Genomic DNA, 26,242 nt, shown 5'->3' with positions numbered 1-26,242 from the left:
AGCCAGTGGGCCACATTTGGCCCCCGGCCTAAAGTGCCACATCTCTGCAGTTAAATGTGTGAAGTAACTCTTGGAAGTTGGTGGAGATTTGAAGCCGCTCTTGCACTGTGTGTAATTTCTGGACAGTTTCACCATATTTGATCCCCAGTGGGTTACCTTTTACTCTCAACTAACTCATACCCTCCAACATTTCTCTGATGAAAATCAGGACATCCCATTCCATAATGATAATTTTACTGTTTATACCCCACACATCTTACTGGGTTGCCCCAGTCACTCTGAGTAGCTTCCAATGTATATAAAAATATAATAAAACATGAAATATTTTTTAAAAAACCTTCCCTATACAGGATTGCCTTCAGATGGCTTGGGGGACTGGATAACTCCATACCCTCCAACATTTCTCCAATGGAAATAGGGATGTCCTAAGGAAAAGCGGGACATTCCGGGACGGCTTCTCTCAATCAGGGACGTCCCTGGAAAGTAGGGGCACTTGGTGGGTCTGCTAACTCCCTCTCCCTTTCGGCCTGTAGATTCTGGGATGTGACATCCGCCTTGTCTTTAAAATGCATTCTCACCCCGTTCTGGGTTGCACTAGGTCTCAATCCTGCAACACCAACCTGGAAACAAAGGATGCTGCCTTCTCCTGAGTCAGACCATTGGCCCATCTTGTTCAGTATTGCCTGTGCTGACTGGCAGAGGCTCTCCGGGGTTTCAGGCAGAAGTCTCCCCCACCCCTACCTGGAGATGCCACTGGGGACTGAACCTGGGACCTTCTGCATGCAAAGCAGATGCTCCGCCACTGATGCATCCACCATCCTAATGGTTCCTCCTTGGAAGACTTTAAATACTTAATTGAATTAAGGGGGGAAGAAACCCATTGCCAAACTTGACATATCCTTTATTATTTGTTAATTTCTGGCTCTGTGCCTGGCTTGCATGAGGGACAATGGATGCAAGTAACCCAAATAGAATTGCAATTCACTGCAGCAGAAGGTGGGAGAGTGACAGTTGCAATCTGGGATTCTGGACCATAGGTTTAAATTGCTCAAGGCAGCAAGAAGTAAGGCAGACATGGTTTCACTCAGCACTAACTTACTTCACTCTTCACCAAGCTGGTGCCATCCACATGTTTTGGACTACAACTCCCATCACCCTGGCCAGCACCTTGAAGCCATCCGTCAATGGCTAGCCCTGAGACAAGCAGGTCACCTAGTCTCTGTCTTTCCTACTGTGGTGACTTGCAGTGTATTTCTACTTAAATTATAACCATATTCACTATATTTGCATGCATACATATGAAGTGGTACATGCAAATTTTATGTGAATCTGTGTCCTCTTTTCTTTGGTGATATGTTAAGTAGCCACCCTACTGTCACCCATCTGTAGTCTGCCGAGCAGAAAAAATCAGAATCATGCTAATTACAGCAATAGGAGCAAATAAATGCCCTCAGATCCTGCTGCTTTGAGGAATTTTAAGAGATAGCTGGTGTTAGCCCTACTCAGAGTAGACCCATCGAAATTGCTGGATGTGACGAAGTTAAAAGTAAAGGGACCCCTGACCGTTATGTCCAGTTGCGGACGACTCTGGGGTTGCGGCGCTCATCTCGCTTTATTGGCCGAGGGAGCCAGTGTACAGCTTCCGGGTCATGTGGCCAGCATGACTAAGCCGCTTCTGGCAAACCAGAGTAGCGCATGGAAACGCTGTTTACCTTCCCGCTGGAGTGGTACCTATTTATCTACTTGCACTTTGATGTGCTTTCGAACTGCTAGGTTGGCAGGAGCAGGGACCAAGCAACGGGAGCTCACCCCGTCGCAGGGATTTGAACCGCTGACCTTCTGATCGGCAAGCTCTAGGCATTTTAAATAGTCATGGCTTTCCCTAAACGATTATGGGAGCTGTGGTTTGTTAAAGCTGCTGCAAGTTCTCAGGAGACCCCTATTCCCCTCGCGGAGCCACATTTCCCAGGGTGGTTGAACAGTCCATTCCTCTTCGCAGGGAAGTTCTATGAAGGCAACAAGGGTTTCCTAACAACTCTCAGCACCATAACAAACTACATTTCCAGGATTTATAGGGGTAAGCCATGGCTGGCACGGTCCTTCTTTAAAATGCTTAGAGTAGATGAGGACCTTAAGTCAATTGATTTTAGTGGGCCTACCCTGAGTATGACTTGGGGACTGAATCCTAGAGTTCCAGATTACAAATTTATAATTCACTTCACGTCAAATTTCCTGGCCTCCATGAAAGAAAATCAATGCACAACCACATTCAACAACAAGGGGTAGGCATTCCAACAGTGTCAAGAGCGTGCCATCTAAACAAACAAACAGCAACAGAATGTAATTGTGTTCTCTCCCTACAACCAAATGAAGTTTCCATCCACTTGGGAGTCAAGAAAACATGGCAAAATGTAGCAGTGGGTCTCGGCAGCACAACCGGCAAGAAATCATCCCAAGACATTGTGCTATAATAGATGCAACCAGGTCTTCACCACCCTGGTGGAAGTTGATACTCATTCCCAGCACGTGGAGGTTTGTGTACCGTGTTTCGTTTTCGAAAGTGTATTCAAGTCTTCATTATGTAAAAATAAGGGGGAAAGGACAGTGCGTTGCTGCTGTTTCACCACATGGAGATCAACATCTGGCAAGTATTAGAAGACATCCACATCACCTCCACCAGCCTAAACTGCAAATAGCCAAACACGAATCCAGAAAGGACGTCGGTGACATGGTGCCGCCCAACCATGATCCGGGAAAGTCCCACCAAGAAGGCCCAGATCACAATTAAGATCCGAAGCGGCACAGCTAAGACCAGGTGGTTGAGGAAGAACTTGGATACCATGGCAGCTCGGCTGGCGTGTCCTGCTGGAAAAGCATAGACGTCCATGGTCAAGTAGTCCAACAGGCCTGGGCTTACGTCATATGGGCCCTTTCGCTTGGCCATCTTCTGTAAGCCAGCCACAATGATGATGTCCAGAAATAAGGCTGGAGCAGAAGAGAGAGAAAACAAGGCAGAGAATTAGAGAGACGAGCTGTCTGAGGCAAAAGGTTAAAATAATTATCTGAAGTGGTAACCATTAGGGTAGAAATTCATTTCATTTCACATTTTAATGCACTAAGAGACACGGAAGACAGAAGGCAATTTTGAAACTGTATGGTACATGTTTATTAAGTACATTTGAGAAAACACAGCGTAACCCTTTAACCACTGGCTACCCATGGTTCACTCTGGGAACCTGTTAAGGCAGTTAAGGTGCATAACTGGTACAGTATAATGGAAACAAAAGTGTTATCCAAACCTGCTTAATATTTTACTATAATTCACACTGCATATGCATGAAGTGTTTCTTGGTGGGTGAGGGGGTAGATGGTGATTCTTTGCTACAAGCATTTCCCTAAACTGAAAAATAAAGGCTAACAAAAAATGTTCACATTTTAATGCAAACCTACGTAATTTGCCCTTCCTCAAATAATATGCAAACCAAAACACAAATATCCTTTCAAATTTGAAGTTCTCCAGATTTTTGCAATGTGGTTCTTTGACCAAAAAGCAAACAGCATTGTACATAAAAATGCATATATTAGTGAAAATAACATATGAAAATGCATTGCATTAGGGGAAATTGCTTGCAAAATTGCATACAAAAATGTGTCTATTAGGAGCAATGACCACTAAAATGCTGGTGAATTTTTGTGACTTAAAAATAGTAATCTACAAACTGCTTCAGAAATGTGGCAAACTGAACATAAAAGTGGGAACATGAGATTCACCCACCATTAGTAACCATCAAATAACAAGCAGCCTCCTCTGATTAGTATTTTGTTCACTTAAAACATTTAAAGCAATGCTCTCAGACTTCTACCTCAAGTGTGTGTGTGTGGGGGGGGTGTATCTGAAAGGCATACTTACACCATGAAAATGTTTACTTTCTGAGTGTGTAAGTAGGGCTTAGTTTTTACAGAGTGCCACGATAGCACTGGGACCCAGGTTCAAATCTCCATTCAGCCATGAAGGTCACTAGGTGCCTTTGGGCCAGCCACTATTTTTCAGTTGGATTTACATCACAATGTTGTTGAGAGTATAACAGATGAGGAGATCAGGCATGCCATGTTGGCAAAAGCCCACTTTGAAGGAAAAGTGGGATATGAACAGAATTATATAAGAGAGAAAACACATGCACCTGTCAAATATTGTTGGGGAGCAATGACAAGATAATGACAGTCAATTGAAAGGTAGCTTGGCTTTGGAAGATGGTTGCCAAAGGTCTGTTTAGACAATGTAGACCAGTAATTCCTAAAGTTTGTGCTGAAGGAAGGTAGGCTGAGGAATATAGTAGCTAGCTCCAGATCGCCCAGTGAGTGACATGGCTGAGTAGGGATTTGAACCCTTGCATCCACTGTCTTAGTTACAGATAGGTAGCCGTGTTGGTCTGCCATAGTCAAAACAAAAAAAATTCCTTCCAGTAGCACCTTAAAGACCAACTAAGTTAGTTCTTGGTATGAGCTTTCGTGTGCATGCACACTTCTTCAGATATCTGAAGAAGTGTGCATGCACACGAAAGCTCATACCAAGAACTAACTTAGTTGGTCTTTAAGGTGCTACTGGAAGGAATTTTTTTTGTTTTATCCACTGTCTTAGTTTGACATTCTAGCTCTTGGGACCCACAGTGTAGAACCTGTGGACCCTATTATGCCCTCAGACACGTCCTTGGTGCCCACAAAATCCCCATGCCCATCCATAGCTGTCAACTTACAGATTTGAAAATAAGGGACCAGCGGCCTTGAAAATAAGGGATCAGCAGCCAAATTAAGGGACCTGCAGCCTCACCTATTCCAGGCACTCCAGTCTTCCTGTCCTCCTGCAGTCTGGTCAAACTCATGCTGGTAGCTTCGAGAACACTGTCCAACCAACTTTTTAACCAAAGGTTCAACTGAATAGAATCTGAATCACATGCACCACAAGGCCTATGCAGCCTCAGCTTAAGATGGCTCCCCAGCCTGGCTTTGCACTGCAAAGTTTGCAGCAGCACGTGCAACAAAATGGCGTCCAGCATTCAAAAACCCCCTCAGCTTGCATTAACTAGCCACACACACACAGCCTCCCCCCCTCGCCACAAGATCGCCAGTCACCCACCATTTTAGTCAACCAGCTCCTTTCTTTCCCCCCATAAGTCAATTGAAGGAGCCTCCAAAACAAATTCAAAAGCCCCCCTCCCACGAGATCTCCTTTGCTTTCCCCCCACTGTGTGCCCCCGCTCCAGACAGACCTTTTCGCCGGCAAGGGTGAGTGGGCCGTCAATGATGTATCCATCCGATTCTGATCCAAGCACTCAGCACAGGTATGCTCAACTTCTGAGCCCCTCTGAGCCAAAGGCAGAAAGCCCAGCCAGCAGCCAAACGAAGCCTCAAGGAAAACCACCGTCACCTCTCCGCTGGGAAGCGCTGAGCAAAGGCAAGTCCCCAGGGAACGCAGCCAATTTGATCAGCACAAGGCATACAAGCTCATGCTCCCCAGTCGTTCTTAGACTTCTTATTGGGTGAGCAACACGGCCAAGCAACACAGTTGGAGCCTCCCTCCTCCCTGGCCGGCAGGGAGGGAGGGAGAGGAGCTGCTTCCTTTGAAATTTAAGGGACATCATTTAAGGGACATTTAAGGGACATCCATCAATAGGGGACAGCAGCGGGACATGGTGCTGGAATAAGGGACTGTCCCTTCAAATAAGGGACGCTTGACAGCTATGTGCCCATCACGTTTTTTAAAAACAGAAAGGATTTGACTTGTATGGGTGTGAGTGTACTGTGTAGATGTTTTTCCTGTTTTTTCCGGAGGAAGTTGGGGTTCTGAGCATCTTTGCTTCTCTTTCTGTGAAATGGGTATTTTGTGGTGCCTGGGGGAGCCTCCCTGAGCTTCCAAACATAGCCCTAGGCCCAAAAAGGCTGGAAACACTTGCTCTGCTCGGTATTCCACACAGGCTCTCTATACTTAAGGCCTTCGGAGACCTATACCCACACAAAGAGCCTCACATCCATCACAGACCCACTAGAGTAACCTTGGGCAAGGCACTGTTATTTCAGCCTCCATCTCCAATTAACCTGTGTCATGGCACATCGTTCAGGGGCATAAACATTCTGGTGTTTCTAATCAGCTGGAGTGCCCGTTTCACCAAATCACTGGGAAGGTTCGGTGGCAACAGCAAATCAGGCCTGTCAGGGGCACAAGGCCTTCAGAAATAGATACAATTGGTGCCGTCACTCTGTGAGTAAAGGCTCAAGTTTCCTTATGTGGCCTACATACCAACAACCAAGGCTTTGGCTGCCTGGACTGCCTGCCCCAATCGCTTCAGCTATAGGGCAGGGTCACTGTGAGCCACTGGGATATTCCAGGGCCAGACAGTGTCTGCCTTGCTTTTGAATCCCATGGGGTAATAATCTTCCTCCTCCCTGCCCCAGTTGTTGAAGGTGACAGAACGCAACTCGGTGTCAGAGCACATATTCTGCACGCAGAAAGTCCCAGGATGAATTCTCTGCTATCTCCAGATAGGGCAGGCAAAGCCTCCTGTCTAAGCCACTGGAGAACTATGCTACTCGTTGGAGAGGATAATGAGCTAGATGGGGCAATGGATTAACTTGCTGGCTGCAAGGCACCTTTCTGCTTTCCTAATAAAAATGGGTCGGGGTATGCAGGAGCTAGATCTGAGTTCTACCTGAAGATCTCCCTATGCGATTTGCTGCAGGAGATCAGTAAGTGTTCCTGATTCCCAGTAGTTTTAACAATGGCAAGTAAAATTTCTAGCAATTTTGTGTGTGTGTGTGCGTGTGCAAAATCTCTCAGTCTCAGTGCTCCTGATTTGTAAAATACGAATGTTAATTGGCTGCTTGGTGGTAGAACAGAACAGCAGAACCATCTCTGCAGGTGTAGATCATCTTAATACAGCTGGAGCTGATGGGAATTGTAGTCTGAAACATCTAGAGGGGACCAGGCAGGCTGAAGGCTTCCCTGGCACTCTTCTTCTGTCTTTTTAAGAGGCATGGGTTTGATGTGTGCAATGACACGCTAGGTGGGTGGCTGTATCGACGCACAGGCACTTGAGCACACCTCTACTGATAACATCAGACAGCAGTGCCTAAGTTTAAAAAGGGCTTTTGTGCATTTTTTTTTAAATGGACAACAATGATAGATGATAGTGTTGCTATTTTTAAATGGCATGCTCAGATGCACCATCTCTTTCCCACCCACACAGCTGTGTTGTGCCTACTAGTGTGACTGAAACACTAAAAAATGAACACACACAAAAAGAGCTATATGTCAATTTCAAACATGCTCGTTTCGGTTTCTCGCAGCTTCTCATTTTTTCCCCGTTCAGTTCTCCATATTACTATGTTAATTTGCAGGAGAGGGGGGAAATAAAGTCCTTATGAAAATTCATCCACATATTAGTGAATTTACCCTAATAAACACATTTTCGTATGCACTTTAACCAGCCACATACATTTTTGAAAATAAATTTCCAGTAATATAACCTTTGTAGACTAGTTTCACTAACATATGCATTTATATGCACACTTTACCCCAGTAAATCCATGTTTGTATGTGTTACTTGGCTGGAGGACTGCATTGCAAAACTTGGGGAAGTGCAAATTTCAAACAGTGGCTGCATTTCAGTTTGTGCATTATTTTGGAAAGTGAGAATTAGTTAAGCTTGCCTTTAACTAATTCAGATTTCTTCCTCTTTCCTATATGCCCCACACCCTTAACATTCAAAAGGTTAACTGTAATTCCCCATGCAGCATACGGTGGAACAATGATTTCATAAAAATAGAAGTCAGCCGTCTGGATGCGTGATAGAGGGAGAGATTGAGATTGCGAGAGAGTGCACACTTCCAGGCGGCTGCTATTTTCAGATGGGAGTCAGTCACATTTCAGCAGGTCCAAGTTGTGCAATTAAAGTTGACTTGGCATTCCATCCCCAGATTGGACTTTTTGTGATAAGGAAAGTGAAGGGGAAATGCATTGGAATATGTGGGATAACAACACAACACAGTATAAACTCCCCGCAGACAAATTAGAATGAATGCTCTCTGCCTGACTGGGAGAGATAGGAAGCAGGGTTCATTCTTTGCCGAAAGCCCAGGTCCATCAGGCACTGTCCTGCTTTAATTAATTTTACGTAAGCTACTCTAGGGGGCCTTTTTGGCTGAAGAGCAGGGTATAAGTGCTCTAAATAAACAAATGCTCAGTAAACAGCCAGTGTCATCTAACCTCCCCACAAACATTGTGGAAACAAATCAAGATGAATACCCAATAAAGAGATCACCTGGAGGTGACCATAGACACACATTTCACAGTAGGGAAAAAAGGGCTATTATTTAAACAAGAGGTCATGTCCATAGGTATTAGTAGCCTAGTCCATGGAGTTGCTTGGGAAGGGTAAGAAACCAATATTTGGTTTTGAAAACCAGTTGGCCACCCGCCTTGATTCAAAATGGTGTGCATTTGTATCCAAATATAAACAAAAACCTGCTCCTTGATTTCAAGGACTGTAATGCAATATTTGGTTAAGATCAGTGCTGTTTTGAAAGTTTCAGTCCACCATCTTGATTCATGATGGCATCCAATCATATCCAAACATAGACAAAAATCTGCTCCTTGATCTCAGGAAACGTCACAGAAAATGTGGTTATGATATCTTAAGAGGTGCCTAGATTGCACAGCATACAGACAACTTTCCACAATATTTAGCAGATTTGGGGGCTAAAGTGTGTGAGTGGGTATAAACTGCCTCATAAGCTAAATCATCAAAAAAGATTATGAGGTATGGGGTCAAGGAAGAGATGAGAAGTATAAGATATGTTAGACTCCCCTGTCCAAGATGATTAGGACTAACGAGTAAAATGGCTGGCTGACCCAAGACCCTCCATTCTTTTTGCACACTGTGCCCTTGTGAGCAAAGGCAATTTGTATCTCTGAACGAATTACTTTAGTGTGGCTTCTTCCCAGATTGCTGCGAAACGCAGCAACTTTGCAGCTGTTCTGGAGAGACAAAGCTCATCAGGAGGGTGAGCGGTGGAAAGAGATCTTACACAGGGATGCTGATCTTCTGCTTAGCATTTTATTATATTAGTGGCAGTTCGGGAACATCCTGAGAGAGTAGCCTCCCGTTGACTCTCTTCCAACATCTTTCCTTACATATTCAAGGAATAAATTGTAAAGTAACAGGCGTGGAAATAGAATTAGTTGTAACAAGGAGGTTGCGGAGCAGATCTGGTGGGGGATGTGGTTTCGGGAGAGGGTTTGTGGCTAAGGAGATGTAACCTGGGTTGAGTCCCGAGGTGCAGATGGAGAGGCCTGGAGAGCTGCATTTGGACCCAAGGGCCAAATTTCCCCCAGCTCTGCTTTCAGCCATACACATTAATAGATAGGTTGGTGGCCAGCTTTTCCCCCTGGGCCCTGCTCCTCTGCCTTTGAAAGTTGCCCAGCAAATACAAATTGAGCTACTGAATCTCTTCCCAGACTTCATTCTCTATACAGGAAAAGCTTCGTCTCCTTAATTTTCTGGCATGCCATGCTGCTATTAAAGACAGAGGAGCATAGCCCAATAAAAAAAGAAGAAGTTGGCAATCAGCAGCAAGGTCGTTAGAATGCAGAGGAAGACAGAGAGTAGTTGCAGAGTTCCCTAGAGATGCACAATGATTGATGAACAAACCAAGCCTGCTGCATTAGATAACTGCTCTGACGTTGTAGAATAAGCAATTCAGCACAGCTCACTAGAAAAGGGACATTTTCGTAACTATGCAGGTGCTGCCATGCTGGATCAGACCAAGCTCAGAAATTTCTCCCCAGCAGCACAAGAATGTAAGACAAGCCCTGCTGGATGAGGCCAGGCGCCCACCTGGTCCAACATCCTGGATGTTCTCACTGTGGCAATCCAGACGTAGCCATTTCAATGCCTCTAGGAAGTACACAAGCTTGGGACCCTGTGAAAAGGATTTTGAGAAGCGCATGGGACGGCCCACCTGTTAATCACATGGTTTCTTAATGAAACTGTGTGACTGACAAGTGGGCCATCCCATCTACCTGTCAAATTTGAACTGCAAGGCCAATGCTGATAAGGACCTGGCCTTCAAAGCCAAAAAATTTCCCCACCCTAGAAGTACAGCGGGAAAGAACTAAGCTGCTCTGATGGTTACTCAAAGCCTCTGGTCCTTCAGGTATACTGTGCCTGAACATGGAAGCTCCATTTAGCTATTCTCCATCAATATATTTGCCTTTTAGCTGGCCTTCATCAATGAACTCCTATGTAGTGTTGATTATGTGCTCTTAGAAGGTACATTGTGTGTCTGCCATGAGCACCAAGGCATGTTTCAAGCCTTAAGAGTGTGAGACCACAATATTTTCGGGAGCACTGTGTAGACCAGGTCCCCCAAGTTCCATTTTTAGCATTTAACCTTGGCATCCAGTTCTCTCTCTCAGCAAAAAAGAAAAAAGCTTTTTTAGACTTGTTCTCCTTGACACCCCTGCCCCGCACCCAAAAACCTAGATCTTCAGCAGCTTTCAAGAAATATCCTGAATTCTCCTCTCTCCATTCTTCCTTTCTTCTCTCTGCTCATGTTTCTGTCAAGTCGCATTAGGGCCAGGCAGGCTATACATGCGTACGGGTTCCCCCTCGGGTGAAGTCTCTTCCTTGCAGCTGCAAAACCACTCTCGGTGGGGGGAGGAACCTTTCTGTCTGTCCCCCCATTCCCTGCAGGGGTACCTTGCCAAGGTCACAAACTGGAGGTGGGACTTCAACTATAGTCAACCCCCCCCCCCCCTGCAGGAGATGCTTTTAAGTGCTGACGGCATCAATAGCTCTGCTGAATCACAGAAGCATTTATCCACACTCCGTTCTCGATTCAGCTGGCGTGCCATCGTTCATACCTGCTAAGTTCTGCCTGGAAGGGTTGTTATTAAGGCAAATCACATTTCACACCAGGGTGGAAATATAAATGGAAAAGGGGGCTGCGGAAGGAAGTGGAGGTGCAGCCGTTCCCTGTAATCTTTCACAGCACTGGCTCTGGCTTGGAGCCTCCTGCACAGGCAGTGTGCCATCTGGTGTGCCCCTCATGCCACTGTACCCCAAGGTGGGCTTAACTGTAGTGGAAGGCAGCAGCATCTCACTCGGTGGCAGGTGAACCACCCAGCATTTTAATGACCCACAATGCGCCAACAAATAACCCCTTGAGAGCACCTGTAGGGCATTGGAAGTCCCACAGCAGAGATCATTCACCAAGAGGTTAACTCTGCTGATATTAAAGACAACTAGCAAAGAGGAAGACGGGTGGGGGTATTGATTAGTAACCCTGCAGGGTGGCATGATCTTCATTAAGGTAGCATTGTGCTTTGCCTGGCTGTGTGGTTCCAATGGAGTTTTGCTTCTGTATAAATGTACATTGCCCTGTTATTTCAAAGCCTGAAGTAAGAAGGACAAAACACCCCTGGTCCCCCCCCCATCAAATTATATACTGTACGCTGCTCAATTTCCTCAGTAAGGTATTGTCAAGACTTTTCTCTCTGGACTCCTTCAACATTAGTTCTCCAGATGTTGCTGAAAGACAACTCCCTCATCCCTAACCACTGGCCATGCTTGCTGGGCTAATGAGAGAGTTTTTGTTCAGCAACATCTGGAGGGCCAAAGCACTATGGGAGTGGGTGTGCCGAGTGTCACACCAGAGTCCTACCAAGGCACTTAGGCGCTAGTAGCTGCACAAAGGTACCAGTTGCTGAGGCTGGCTCTGGTAATTCAGTACTGAAAATAACTACTGACCTTTGATGTCCTGATTTTGGCGAACATGACATATACCTCCCATGTGAAGGCATTTCTATGCTGCTTTCTGAGCATTCAAAGTGCTTTGCATACAATGATCTCAGTCACTTTTATGACAACCCTGCCTGGTAGATCTGTGTTATTAACCAATTTTGCAAATGGGGTATAAAGCAGATCTGGGGAATCTGTGGCTCTCCAGGTGTTGTTGGACTCCAATTCCCATCAGCACCAGCCAGCACAACCAATGGTTAGGGATTATGAGAACTGTGGTCCAGCAACATGTGGAGGGCTAAAGATTTTCCAGCCCTGACCTAAAGTTTTCCTGAATTCACAGCTGAAGTTAAATCTTAACCAGTCACTTCCTGGCCTGCCTCACAGTTCTCACTACCAGACTCTATGAGCCACTGCACTAAATGGTCATTGGTCCAGGATCTAGTTTTTGACACATATTTGCACCATCTATTGCATTACAGATTCCTGAATTGCAAGGGATTGGCCCAGATGACTCTTGGGGTCCCTTCCAACTCTACAGTTCTATACTACTATGATGCTATCACCACCTTGATACTTTGGGTTGGAGGGACAGGCTGGTGGGTCTATAGTAGTCACTAGGCAACTGGTATGACCTCAATATTTCAGCTATTTGATAGAGCAGTTGATGGACCTACAATGGTTGCTAGGCCTCAAAATTCCAGTCACTTTGGGGGACAGGCTAGTAGGCCTATAGTGGTCACTAGGCAACCTCTTGTGATAAAGCAGCAAAGTGGCTAAGGATAATAATTTATTTCAGAAATGTTAAAACCACCTTTCAGGATCTTGAGAGGTTCACAACACAAAATCAGAAGTGCAGTCCATGTAAAATCAGTCAGTGAGGAAGTCAAGCATGTCTCCCATGGAAGAGTTCCACAAAAACAGAACGACCACTGAAACGTCCCTGCCTGATGGATCTTACCAGTGGCAAGTCTTAAAGGTCAGGCAAGCTCAGAGTGGTGCAGGTGGTTCTTCACACAACCTGGTCCCAAGCAGTTTAGGGCAAGACTATGTTTGCAGAGGCACCTACCTATCAATTATTAAAGTAAAGAACAGAACACACAGATTTCCCTTTCCCACCCCCAAAATTGGTTTGCAGATTTCCTAAAAGCCAAAGCAAAACAATAATCAAGTTAGCCTTGACAACAGAAACAAAATTACAGACAGCGACCATTTTGCACATGTTCAACTGACACACGATTGCTGACCGTCAGGTTCCTTTTAGACCCAGAAGAGGGTGGAATGGCGGGGGGGGGGGCTTATTTGTGCTCTGCTGATGTATGCGGAGTCTAGGAATGGAAGAAAGGTAAAGGGACCCCTGACAGTTAAGTCCAGTCGCGAACGACTCTGGGGTTGAGGCGCTCATCTCGCTTTACAGGCCAAGGGAGCCGGCATTTGTCCACTCCACAGACAGTTTTTCTGGGTCATGTGGCCAGCATGACTAAGCCGCTTTTGGTGTAACGGAACACTGACACCAGAGCAACGCATGAAAATGCCGTTTACCTTCCTGCCGGAGTGGTACCTATTTATCTACTTGCACTTTGACGTGCTTTCGAACTGCTAGGTTGGCAGGAGCTGGGACTGAGCAACAAGAGCTCACCCCGTCGCAGGGATTCGAACCGCTGACCTTTTGATCGGCAGGCCCAAGAGGCTCAGTGGTTTAGACCACAGCGCCACCCACGTCCCCCAGGAATGGAACCCCCATGCAAAATGGTTGCTGCTGTAGTAATAACAACAACAATACAAATCTAGGAAGCTGTCTTATACTAAGTGAGACCACTTGTTCTATCTAGCCCAGTATTGCTACACTGGCTGCTCTCCAGGGTTTCAGGCAGGTGACACTCCCAGTTCTATCCAGAGATGCTAGGACTGAATCTGGGATCTTGTGCATGCAAAGTAGATGCCGTACCAGCTGTGCCTTACAAGATCTCTGGCTTCAGCTGATTGAACCAAACCCTCTAGCCAGTGCCTGAGCCTGCTATGGAACGTCTGCAAACACTCCACCTGCTCAAAAGTTATTTTCAACATAGGGACACACAAAATGCCAAGGAGACAGAAAGAGCAGATACGGTAATGTGTGCAGAGATGGAAAGGAAACAGAAGGATGACAAGTCAGCTCTTAAGCTGTGTTGAGTGAACAGTGTCCATGTGAAACAGTGGATGTGCAAAACAGTGCGAATGGTTGGATGCGAGCGAGAGAAAGAATTGCAAATAGAGGACACAAGTAAAGTTGTGAATTGTGAGTCTTGAATGATGGCAATGGTGGTGATTAAACATTATTATGCTACAAGTAGGGATAGTGGAGATATTTTATTTTGTTTGCATTTTAATGAGAAATTACTTAATTCACACTTTGCCAACCAATGTGTGAAGTGAAACATGGCTGCGCTTTGAAATTTGCACTTCTCTGAATTTAGTGGTGCAGTTCTCCACCCAAGCAGTGTGTGCAAAAATGCACACATTAGTGGGAAATGTGCATCAAAATGCATATATCAGCGCAAGTATCTTTTTAAGAAGTGCATTACGCTGAGGAAATTGCTTGCAAGAATGCATATATTCGCCTGCAAACATGTGATTAATTGATAAAACTTGCACAAGAATGGTGATGAATTTTCATGGGGATTTCTTAAAATATATGTTTAAAAATCAGAAAATGCAGCCTAAAGAACTTTTATTAACTGTATTTAAGACTGGGGAAAATGACAAACTGAAATTGACAGATTCATCCCTCCCTAGGTGCAAGTTACAGTGGCTGTAAAATAGGAGCTCCTCCTATTTATACAAAGACAGTCCTACTCAGACACAGTTTGCTCTTTGTCAGTGCATTTAATACATCAGATGAGACAGGAGAGAGAGAATGAGAGAGAGAGAGAGAGAGAGAGAGAGAGAGAGAGAGAGAGAGAGAGAGAGTAAGCAGCCTGCATCATCTCCTGGACTTGGGGCAAGGTGTTTACCGCAGCTTCCAAGGAGAACAGAAAAGAGTGAGATTCGTGGTGTGAACTTTGATGGCAATAGATACTCTCATTCACATCCCGAGGCTGTGAGGAGTTGGACGTCATATTCCAAGAGAAGAAGAGGAAGCATTCTCTCTCTCAGCCCCTGCCTGCCTCTTCTTCAGCCTGCACAACATTTGGAATTTATCCCACATCACTGCACACCTACCGAGATCACAGCAGGTCAAGCAAAGCCCAGAAAGTGTGTGTGTGTGTGTGGTGTTTCCTGGTATTAAGCACATCTTCCTGCTTGCGTTTATAAATCTAACAATGAAGGGGCCAAGGATGAAACATGAATGCACATCACTGACCATCTCAGAAGCTCCCTTCCATAATTCTGTGTGTAATATCACACAGTATATTCACCAACATCTTACTGCAGAAGAATTTATGTTATCACCATAGAGGAAGAGAGCTGTGTGAAATATTCTGAAATTGATTTCTGATACTTGAGAATTATTGAGTTTTTATGTACAGTGTCCCAACTGCCAACAGAGAGCACACATGCTTAGGCACACATAAAATAAAAGTGTTATGGAAATTGCTATTGAAATGCAATCATAAAGATGCGTGGAACAGTTTAATGCTAGATGTGTATCACTCACATTTATTCTAGACCATTCATTACCCTTGCCTCTCATCGGCCCTTTCCTAAAATGTGTGGTTGTTACTGTTCTGAAATGAGGGTGGCAAATGCTGCAATGGCTGCTAATGTCATGAAGACACAGGTGGCACAAATCTCTTCGACTTTTCAGAGTGTAAAAAGTAACCTAGAAACTATGGGCTATATACAATCCTCATTCTATTGACAGTAGCCCCGTTGAAAATAATGGCAATTACTGACAGATTCATTGACTTTGGTGGGTCTAACTCTGAGCAGAATGTTATCCCCAGGACAACAACCACTCTAGCAGGCAAATTTATTTATCATTCATTCACTGCTTTTATATTCCACCTTTCATACATGGGTCTCCTCCTCCTCATTTGATACCCACAACAACCCTGTGAGGTAGGTTAGCATCAGCGGCAGGGACTGGCCCAAGGTCACCCAGTGAGCTTCATGGCAAAGTGGGGATTCAAACCCTGTTCGTTCCCAGGCTCTAGTCTCTAACCACTACACCACACTGGATCACACGGCACTGTGCCTATTTTTTGAACTTATGGGTTTTATCCAACATCTTATCCCATAGTCCTATTGAAATGTATAATTATGATTAACTTAGGCCTATTAATTTCAATGGGCTTACTCTGAGTAGAATTTAGTTGGTTAAAGCCCTGTGGTTTTTTTACTTGAGATTCTGCTGCTGGTGGAATTAATAAACCAAGAAACAATGGCTTGCTGTAACATCTGACCTAGGGAGTGTGGTTAGTTGTTTCTTGCAGTCGGCAAGCCAACAACAAATCACGGGTTAAGGTTAGCTAGTGACTGTGGCTTGGAGCAGCAATAAGTAAGTCTGGCTTGTTATGTTTTAACGCAGCCAATGAAACTTGTGTTGGGCTACCTACTAAGCTAATGGTCAGTAGGTTAGCCTCCTTAGATTAGGTTGACTACCACTCCACCAACAGAGGAGAGATGAGAAAGAAAGAGAACATGCTCGTATCTTCTGCTAATGAGGCTTCCAACTCAGATTGGGTTGATTGACATTCCCTCCTAGAACAGAGGAGATATAAGAGAGAAAGAGAGAGAGAGTGGGGAGAGCACACTATCTCCAGCCATTCTCTAATCCCATCCTTTTCTCAACAGCCTGGCTGCAAAGGCTGAGCCAGAGGTTGGCTCTCAGCCCAGTGACTGCATCAGAAATTTTGCCTGGTGTGTCAAAATCCAAAAGTGGACAAGCTTAAACAATCTGTCTTTTCATTTCCCAAAGCAACAGTGTCCCACCAGATCTGTCACAGGCCATGTAACCTAGCCCCCCTGAATACAGGCACACCTGAATCCTGGAAATTCAGCATCAAATTTGCCTGCAATTCAATGGACACAAAGCAATAAATTTCTCCCTGCAAAGCGAGTTCAAACCAGGTCAGAGTCACTTGTCTGGTGCAAGGAGGTGGCTACACAAAACCTTCCGTATCAGGTTGCATTGCAGGTCATATTGGCCCATATTGCCACGGCAACAAGCAAGCAGCAAAGCACTGGAACAACACCCCCGCCCCATATGCATAATAAGGTTGAAAGGCCTGGATTTTGAAACTTATACAGGGTTAGTTTTGATGCAATGTTTCACACTCGTGGGATGATGTCAGGACCTAACTCTGAAGCTATAATCACAGAAACAGCTCTAGGGTGTTTTGGAGCCAGCGAATGGATCCATTTTGCTCTGTCAAAGCTTCAGAGTGGGTTGTGCACCCTACTCTCAGCAGCCAGAAACATCATAACAGACACTGGAGAGACCTGTCAGGAGTAAGCATGGACCAATAGTACCAAATAGTATGGGAAACAGCCTTACTAGAAAAATTAACCAATAAACTGAAACTGACACAGGGACAAATAGAAGATGCTTTCACCATAGAAGAAGATGCCTTCACCCCGGTATGGCTCCCCTTTATCACATACACAACCAAACAAAACAACGACAAGAATCCACCAACAGCATACAAATCAATATGGCTAACCCGCCCCACTCACACATGAAAACAAAGTTCACCACAGCCAATCACAAACAAACAACCACACCCTAGGCCAACATCAACCTCTCTCACAACCAAAGGAACACAAGCGAATAGCGAAGAGGACCTGCACAAGCAATGCCGACACAAAACCCCACACATACATTAAGTAAAATAGAAACATCACCACCCAACCCCAATCCCACTCACCATTCCCCCCTCCACCTCTTTTCCCCTTTTCTTCCTAATGCAACACTAATGTCTCAACAAATGAAACTGATCTGTAGAAAATGCAACTTGAAAAAAGAGAAATTGCACATACCGTAGATTCCGGCGTTTAAGACAACTTTTTAACCCCGGAAAAGAGGCTAAAAAGTCGGGGCTCGTCTTATACGCCGGACGGCTTTCTCCTGGTGCGGAGCTGCCCAGCGTATTAGGTGACTGGGCTTATAAGACGAACCCTCAAATTGGAGGCTGCCAATTTGGGGGGTCGTCTAATACGCCCAGTCACCTAATATGCCGGAATCTACAGTACTTTTGTAAACCAAGAAATCATTAATAAAAATACATTTTAAAAAGAAGAAGAGTGGGTTGTGCAATGGAACCTATGACCCAACCTGGTATCTGATGACCGGCAGATAGGTGGCTAATGCCCGCAAAGCAGGGAGGAATCTGCAACATCATGAACTACGTCATGCTTGTTATGTTTTTATTATTGAATTCCTTACCTGCCTTTCATAGCAATATAAAAACACAATATTGAAATGAGCTAAAACAATTTACCATCAGAAGAACCAGAGAGGCCCCAAAGGTCAGGATAAACCTATTGCAATGGCAGCCTTTTGGCGTCCAGGGTCAGGCCTAGCATCCCAAGCCATGCTACACCTTTTTGGCTCTGCAGCCTTAAGCGTAGCGATACTACAATTGGAAGCCGGTTAGTTTCGCCAAGGCCTGGTAGTTATTAGCTTATGGAAACACAACAGCAGGTTTTTCTCCTGTTGGCTTTTCCATTGTGCTACAGAACACACTCCCCACTGAAATACAAGAAGCCCTATCACTATTGGCATTCTGCTGGCTTTGAAGATGCACCTATTTACAGGGGCATTCTCTGGATATCAGAACTTGAGCCTCCCATTTGACATGCTGTGTTGTTTCAATGGGATAGTTTCATTATGTCTATAATTATACTTGTTTATTTTGACAAGATTGTTTCATTGTGTATTTCAATTACAAGTACAGTATTTATATTTTAATCTTTGTGTTACAAGCTTTTATACTTTGTAAATCATTTAGAAGCCCACTTTGGCACTACGTCACATACTAATTAAATAGTAACAACAGCAACAATAATTATGAAAGTGCCATGATAAAAGCTGGTGGGTGTGCTGTTTTTTGAGACAAGCCCACAACAGCAACCAGAATGCACTCACCGCCCCCCATTATTTCCATTGCCAACTTAACCCTGAGATCCAGCCCAAGAGGATATCTATTATTTCTTTATCTGAAGACAACTTGGAAATGTCAATTGAACCAAAATGCAGCGGCTAGGTTACTGCCTGGTCTTCCGTTTAGATCTCATAAAACAGCTGCACTGGTTGCCAGCTTATTTTCAGGCTCAAGTGAAGGTGCTTAGTTAGTGCTTGAAGCCCTAAACAACTGAGGCCTCAAATATCTGGGAGACCAACCCTACATACCCTCCCAGGGGTTAAGATCAGCAGAGGATAGTTATGCTGCCCTAAGAGGTTGAGGGTGGTGGCAGCAGCCCAGGTGAGGGCTGCATGGCAAAGGTCATTCTCACAGCAACCCTGTGAGGTTAGAGACAGCCATTGCCCTCCTCTATTTTGGAGGGCTGTTAGATTTGCACCTACACATATAAATTATCATGTGCAGATTTGAAGCAAATTGGCACCCACCTTTGCCCTCTGTTTTTTGGTGATGCTAATTCTCATTTTTTGACAATGCAAAACAGGCCACCTTATGTGAGCTAGGTTAGGCTGAGAGATGGTGATCGGCCCAGGGTTATTCAGTGAGCTTTAAGAATGTAGGAACTGATTCTAAATGAGATCATTGACCCATCTAGTGCAAGGCTGTCCACACTGGACAGTAGCCAACGTGCTCTCTGTGTGTTTCGGAATACAATTCCCTCCACCCCTGAACATTAGCTATGTTGGCTAGGATTGATGATAGTTGTAGTCCACAATGCCTGGAATATACCATGTTGGCTACTCCTGGTCTACACTGACTGGCAATGGACTTTCCCATGCCCACTTGGTGATAGCAGGGATTGAACTTGGGGCCCTTCTGCATGCAAAGCAGATGCCCCAACCCTGAGCTATTGTCCTTCATTTAAAAAAACCCCAAGAGTCCAGTCCTCAATATTCTGAACATGAGATGCTAGGGATCGAACATGGGACCTTCTGCATGCAAAGCAGATGCTCTGTAACTGAGCTGTAGTCCTTGCTTCTGGTCCACCACACTAATAGCAGTGTAGCAAGCCATTTGGGTGCTTGTGGGGGCACACACACACACCGCCCAAGGGGGTGGGATGATCCGCCTACAGGGGAGGGGTGAGTGAGCCAAGCCCTGGACCATCCTGATTTTGTGACTGCACTCATGGGGGCTGGTGGCACCTCGTCTTGCTCCATCTTGGCAACCCCACCCACCTGGCACAGCCCAGCAGGTATCATGGTGCTGCTGCCACTTCTGCCCAGGCAACTGGGACTTGGGAGGGAAATCTGCAGGCCAGCGCACACCAACCGCATCCATCCTGGGTGCCCTCCTGACGCCACACCCTGTGTAGCTCTTTTTCTGGCAGTGCTGGACCTGCTGGAAGGCAGCCACCGTCAAGCGGAGGCGGTGGCTGGCGGGCGTGCAGGCTGCGTACCACCTGTGTCCCATGTTGAGCTTTGGGCCGTCTGGGTAAGCCTGCTGCCCAATGTGGACCACCCTTCCCACACACACTTAGGTATGCTAATACACACTAACCACAGCTAGAATAGTTTCTACAGGGCTTCCAAAATTCTGAGACTTGGCAAATGTGCTATGTTGTCTCCTGGTTTTGCAGGGTTCTTGTAAAAGAGACCTCAGTGCAGCAGGTCTATGTGGCTCTTGCCACACCTCTTCCTGGGGTGTGGTCCTTCGGCAGATACCCAGCCATTTCAGGGTTTGATGCTGGGTCTACACATGCAGGGATGCGGGTGGCGCTGTGGTGTAAACCACTGAGCCTCTTGGGCTTGCTGATCGGAAGGTTGGCGGTTCAAATCTGTGTGATGGGGTGAGCTTCTATTGCTTTGTCCCACCCAGTGGCGTAGGAAGGGGTGTGTGTTGGGTGCAAGCCGCCCCGGGTATCATCACTGAGGGGGTGACAAAATGGCAAAAATATGTGTTTTAAAAATAAAATAAAATTAGGGCTCACAACCCTTTAAAAAAAAAAAAAAAACAACTCCTGCACCCACAACACACCCTTCCTACTCCACTGGTAGCTAGGTGAGGTGGGGGGCACTGGGTGTCACACCACAAGGCCTGCAGTGTGCCTGAGCCACATGTCTCCCCTGAGGGGGAGGCAGTGGGCGGACTGCCTGCAAGCTCTGCGCTGATTTTTCGAGCAGCGCAGTGCTTGCATCTGCCCACTGCCTCAGCCGTCCTACAGCGAGAGGCTCCACACAACATGCCCTGCCTTGGCTCGCACCACCCCCATGGGTGGCTCGCTTAATCCTCAGCTGCAGGATGCGCACACTGCACTGGGCACTCAAGTGGCGAGCTACGCCACTGGTCCCTGCTCCTGCCAACCTAGCAGTTTGAAAGCATGCCAGTGCAAGTAGATAAATAGGTACTGCTGCGGCAGGAAGGTAGACAGCATTTCTGTGCACTCTGACACTTGTTACCACGTCCCGTTGTGAAGAAGCAGTTTAGTCATGCTGACCACATGACCCAGAAAGCTGTCTGTGGACAAACGCCGGCTCCCTTGGCCTGAAGCAAGATGAACGCCGCACCCCATAGTCTGGACTTACGGTAACTGCCCAGGGGTCCTTTACTTTTACCTTACACATGTACAATGATGGTGGTGGGGAGCTTCTCACAATGGAGAGGTAGCCACCAAGAACACCTCCCCTTCCCACCCTCACTGTTGAAAACCAACACTGAGATAATGCAATTCAGAAGCTGCCCTCGGTGGGCTTCAGAGATAGTGCTGTAATAGGACCAAAGGGTGGAGGAGGTGGTCTCAAAAGTATTTTGGGGCTTAAGGCAAAAAATATCTGGGTCATTCCACATCAAATCAACGCAAAAAACAAGGGTTTCGCCACCCACCGTCTCAGATTTTGATGAAACTTGGTGTACACCCTTCCCTTATGGTTGAAAGAAACCCCTTTAAATTTTTTCCCTCTATCTCAAACGGTTTTAATTTTATAGCACTTCAAAGTTTCGTGAAATCTGTGTTTCTGTCCCTCTTGAGATCCTCGGCCTTGTGTGCATTTTTTCCCCTCAATAACCAATGATCAGATCTCTTTGAAATTTTACACAGAGATCAATAACATGATGAGGATTTCAGGAAAAAATACACCAGCACTCAAAAGATTTCATAAATGCCTAAAAAAATGTATAAATGTAGCTTTTTTGGTGGAAAAACTAGGTTAATAAATCCTAAATTTTCAGCGTTAGGGCATGATGTAATCAAAAGTTTCTGATGGTGAAAATTATTGCAAAGACATGCTCTTTCTCAACATAGAATAACATTTATGGGTCTTTTATGTCTTGTAACAAAATTTTACATTTTTTGGACATCATGGGGGGGAAATGGCTACTGGGTACAACTTTCCTACAATCCATAGGTGTAAAAGAAAAAAATAATGAAACAAAGTTGTTCCTCTTAAAATCTAAAATAATATTGGTTATTACAGGGTTTCCCCCCCAAAAGTGCAGACTTGTTTTTCAGTTTTGAGGTATTTAAAACTATGAAAATTGGCTATATCGTGAAATCAATCTAAAAAAAAAAATCTTTGCAATAATTTTCACTATCAGAAACTTTTGATTGCATAAGGGAAGGGTGTACACCAAGTTTCATCAAAAGCTGAGATGGTGGGTGGCATGACTGCGTTGAACTGACGTGGAAGGACCCATCTGGAGATATTTCGAGACATCACTGAAGCGTGCTAAGAAAGGTCAAAGATGAAGAAGTAAGAGAGAAGGAGGAGGATTGATTTTTTTTTTTAATGGTTAGAAATGAGGTGCTGGTACTTTTGTTAAAAGTGCTGTGGGTGCCCATCCAAAATGGCTGCCATGAGTAGCAAAAGAAAAGGTGATGGTGTATTGGTGAGCACCTTCACACACACAAACACACACACACACCAATAATAATAATAATAATAATAATAATAATAATAGGTTATAGCCAGTCCTAGTCCTACTCATTGAAAATAATGGGCATGACTTAGTTCCATTAATTTGAATGGGTCTACTCTGAGCAGAACTTAGTTGTATACAACCCAACAGCAACATGTTTTCACACACTATTATACTAACGTAATAAGAGCCTGGCTGCTAGAACAGGTCAAAGGCCCATTGGAACCAACATCCTCTTCTCACAGTTGCCAACCAGATGCCCAAATGGGAAGCCAGATGCCTAATGGGATGATAATCCCTGAACTCCCTTTAACCTCTGTATGGTTTACCCTATTTAAAGGATAACTGAGATGGGCTTGCTAGGCCTTCTGTGGCTCAGACTCTTGAGACTAAAGGGGAGGAGCCTATGGCTCAGAGGTGGAGCCTGGGACTGATGGGAGCTGTAGTCCGTAATGGCTGGAGGATAATCAGCTTGGGGGAAAGGCTAGTCTAAGATGTTTCAATTATCCTCATGAAACACTCACAGATGGTGTTATATATGACCTCTGAAGCCATGGAAACCAGGAAGGGTGGAGCTAGAGTAAAAACGCATATGTGGTTAACAGTAAGGTTGGTCTTTATCATCTATCACTTCCTTGTTTTAGCTGAAGACCCTCAGAATTGAGCGTGGGACCTTTGGCATGCATATCAGGTACACTACCCATGGAGTTTTAGCACCCCTAGCAGCCACTGAAGAATGGTGTCGGGTACAACAAAATGTTGCAGAGCAGAGGGTTCCAATTCAAGGTACCAGCCAGCCATACTCATTTCTGTGGCTCTCCATTCCATTCTCACTCTCACCCTTTTTCATGGTTGGTCAGCTTTCTGTGGCTACTGAGTATACTCAGTCCTTGTTCAGTTATTTTGAGAGGGGTATTTTTTTCCTCCCCTTAGTGTCCCCCCATAAATATTCTGCAGACCTCGGGGTTCCCTCTATGTAATCTGTGACGGAGGCACGTCCGCAGCCTGCAGTGTTCGTAACCTGCAGTGCTGCATCTGCGCATGCGCGTGATGTGATTTGGTGCTTCTGTACATGCATGAAGCACATTTTAGTGCTTCTGCATATGTGCTAGTGGCGAAACCTGGAAGTAACCCTTTCTGGTACTTCCGGGTTTCCCGTGGTCTTCAACCTGAAAATGCGTAACCCAAAGTGTTTGTAACCCGAGGTACTACTGTATTGTCTACCTTCACAGGCAGCATCTTTTGAGGTTTTCAGATCAGCGTATCTACCTGGAGATGTCAGGATTGAACCTCAGACTTCATGCGATGTAAATCCTCTGGAGCTAGACCCCTTCCCCAAAGAAGAGTTTGGATTTGATATCCCGCTTTATCACTACCCTAAGGAGTCTCAAAGCGGCTAACATTCTCCTTTCCCTTCCTCCCCCACAACAAACACTCTGTGAGGTGAGTGGGGCTGAGAGACTTCAGAGAAGTGTGACTAGCCCAAGGTCACCCAGTAGCTGCATGTGGAGGAGCGGAGACGCGAACCCGGTTCCCCAGATTGCAAGACTACCACTCTTTAACCACTACACCACACTGGCAAAGTTAGGAACATATGCAAAGTATGTGCTTATACTAGCATTGAGTATAATCATCCATACCCATATTGCAGAATTGAGATCTGAGAATGTGGATGGAATGTTTAAGGAGGTGAGATAGAAGAGGAAGAACATGGTGGCCGGGGGACGATTCTGAGAAGAACTTAGCAAGATTATGAGTGGGAACTTGGCATAACCTGTTGGGTTGTGGGTTTAGCCTGACAGAATCTGGCTTTCTAGGCTTTTCAGACAGCCAGTGTAGTGTAGTGGTTAGAGTGTCGGACTTGGGAGACCAGGGTTCAAATCCCCACATAGCCATGAAGTTCACCTTGGGCCAGTCACTGCCTCTCAGCCTAGTCCACCTCACAGGGTTGTTGTGCAGATTAAATGATGGGAGGGGGACAATGTATACCACCTTGGGCTCCTGGAGGAAAATGGTGAGATATATAAGGTAAAAGTAAAGGTACCCCTGACCATTAGGTCCAGTCGTGGCCGACTCTGGGGTTGCGGCGCTCATCTCGCTTTACTGGCTGAGGGAGCCAGGGTACAGCTTCTGGGTCATGTGGCCAGCATGACTAAGCCGCTTCTGGTGAACCAGAGCAGTGCACGGAAATGCCGTTTACCTTCCCGCTGGAAGGAGGCTAAACCAGACACTTGTTGCTCTGCACATGGGCCTCCAAAGGTGCAGACTTACAAATAACCACTACACCACACCTTAAGACAATATCTTGGTCTTCATCCAAAGCCATCTTCCCTATTCCATGACTTCAAGAGATGCTCAAGAAAGCAAAAGCTAAGAACGGTAAGGAATGTAGGTGAGGTTAGGAAGAAAGCCAGCTAAGCCACATGGCGAGGCGATGGGCAGCACAGGCTAGTCCATCAGGGCAAATGGGGCACTGCCCCACCAACCTCAGCCTGCCCTCAGCAAGCCCTCTCCTGCTCATCTTCTTACACACAACCAGTCCAGGGGTGGTGGCAGCGCTGACTGTCACCTTGCCCCTCTGTAGTCTCAGGGTTGCCTTTGTGGAACTCAGCAGTGGGGAGGAGGATGGGGACCAAACCAGAATTAGTTGGCTCTGCCCGTCATGGGCTGTGACTCTACCTACTGTTCGGGCTCCCTGCCTTCCGCCCCACCATTCCCACTGGGCACTGGGCACCACTGGAGATAGGCCTTGAAAGGAAAGGAAGAAGTGGGAAGGTGCAAAGGGACTCACCCAAAAGTAGGTTCATGAGGACCTCCTGGCCTGCCAGGGTGCTGCTCTTCACCAGACAGATCAGTGTGCCGCCAATCCAAGGGATCCCATGCCCGGTGATCCCGATGAGGTTGATCATGGAGCGGGCATTGCCCCAGGACGAGGCGTTTCTGGCACACACCCCAAGCCTCTTTGAGAGAGAGATGTCGATGGCCAGGAGGGAATTGTAGGCGATTCCTTTGAAGGAAGGGTTCAGTTGCATGCAGTCTTCCTCGGGCAGCTGCTGAGATTGCCTCCGCTCCTTGGCACCTTCGGTTGGGGCAGGAGTGGGGCCGGGCTGGCTGTTCTGCCTCCGGCCAGCGCTCCTGGGTTCTTGGGCACCTTTCAAGGGCTGGTTCAGAGACATGAACTCAGCCCTGTTCAAGACATTGTTCCTGTCTCTCGCCCTGGCCCGACTTTGAGATGCCGGCATGGTGCAGGTCTCTCTAAAAAAGAAATTTAAAGAGGAGGGGGGGAAAGAAAAAGAGAGATAATCCTCAGACTTCTTCTTTCTTTTTTTTACCCCTCCCCAAGACCTGAGCAGCCCCTACCCCACCTCCCTCAAAAGTCATGAGCCTGGTAAGACGGGCAGCTGTTAAATATAGAGATAGGAATGCTCAATGCACATGGCTGTTTACTTTGCAGGCCCACCAAGCTTG

At 45.9% G+C, this 26,242-nt stretch overlaps 1 protein-coding gene across 2 annotated transcripts; it reads right to left on the bottom strand.

The window, feature by feature from the left end:
- Window positions 1-217: 217 nt before the first annotated feature.
- On the bottom strand, window positions 218-26,242 carry PLPP7 (phospholipid phosphatase 7 (inactive)). Of its 2 annotated transcripts, none has more exons than XM_028715411.2 (2): window positions 25,566-26,234; window positions 218-2,985 (listed from the first exon to the last, which is right to left on the bottom strand). In XM_028715411.2, the coding sequence occupies exons 1-2, from the start codon at window positions 26,014-26,016 to the stop codon at window positions 2,621-2,623; spliced, it is 816 nt and encodes a 271-aa protein (XP_028571244.1). In that variant the 5' UTR covers window positions 26,017-26,234; the 3' UTR covers window positions 218-2,620. The 2 variants fall into 2 exon arrangements, with proteins under 2 accessions (XP_028571244.1, XP_077778329.1); XM_077922203.1 differs by lacking the exon at window positions 218-2,985 and adding an exon at window positions 19,786-20,787 and having other exon boundaries at window positions 25,566-26,242.

This window comes from Podarcis muralis, chromosome Z (genome assembly GCF_964188315.1).
Source record: "Podarcis muralis chromosome Z, rPodMur119.hap1.1, whole genome shotgun sequence".
NCBI lineage: Eukaryota > Metazoa > Chordata > Lepidosauria > Squamata > Lacertidae > Podarcis > Podarcis muralis.
The sequence above is the reverse complement of the archived record's forward strand: the minus strand, read 5'-3'. Positions and strand labels throughout refer to the sequence as shown.

Coding starts and splice junctions, on each gene's coding strand:
- PLPP7 (XM_028715411.2), bottom strand. CDS start 26,016: ATGCCGGCATCTCAAAGTCGGGCCAGGGCGAGAGACAGGAACAATGTC. Junction 2,986..25,565: donor CCTCATGAACCTACTTTTGG/GTGAGTCCCTTT, acceptor CTTCTGCTCCAG/CCTTATTTCTGGACATCATC.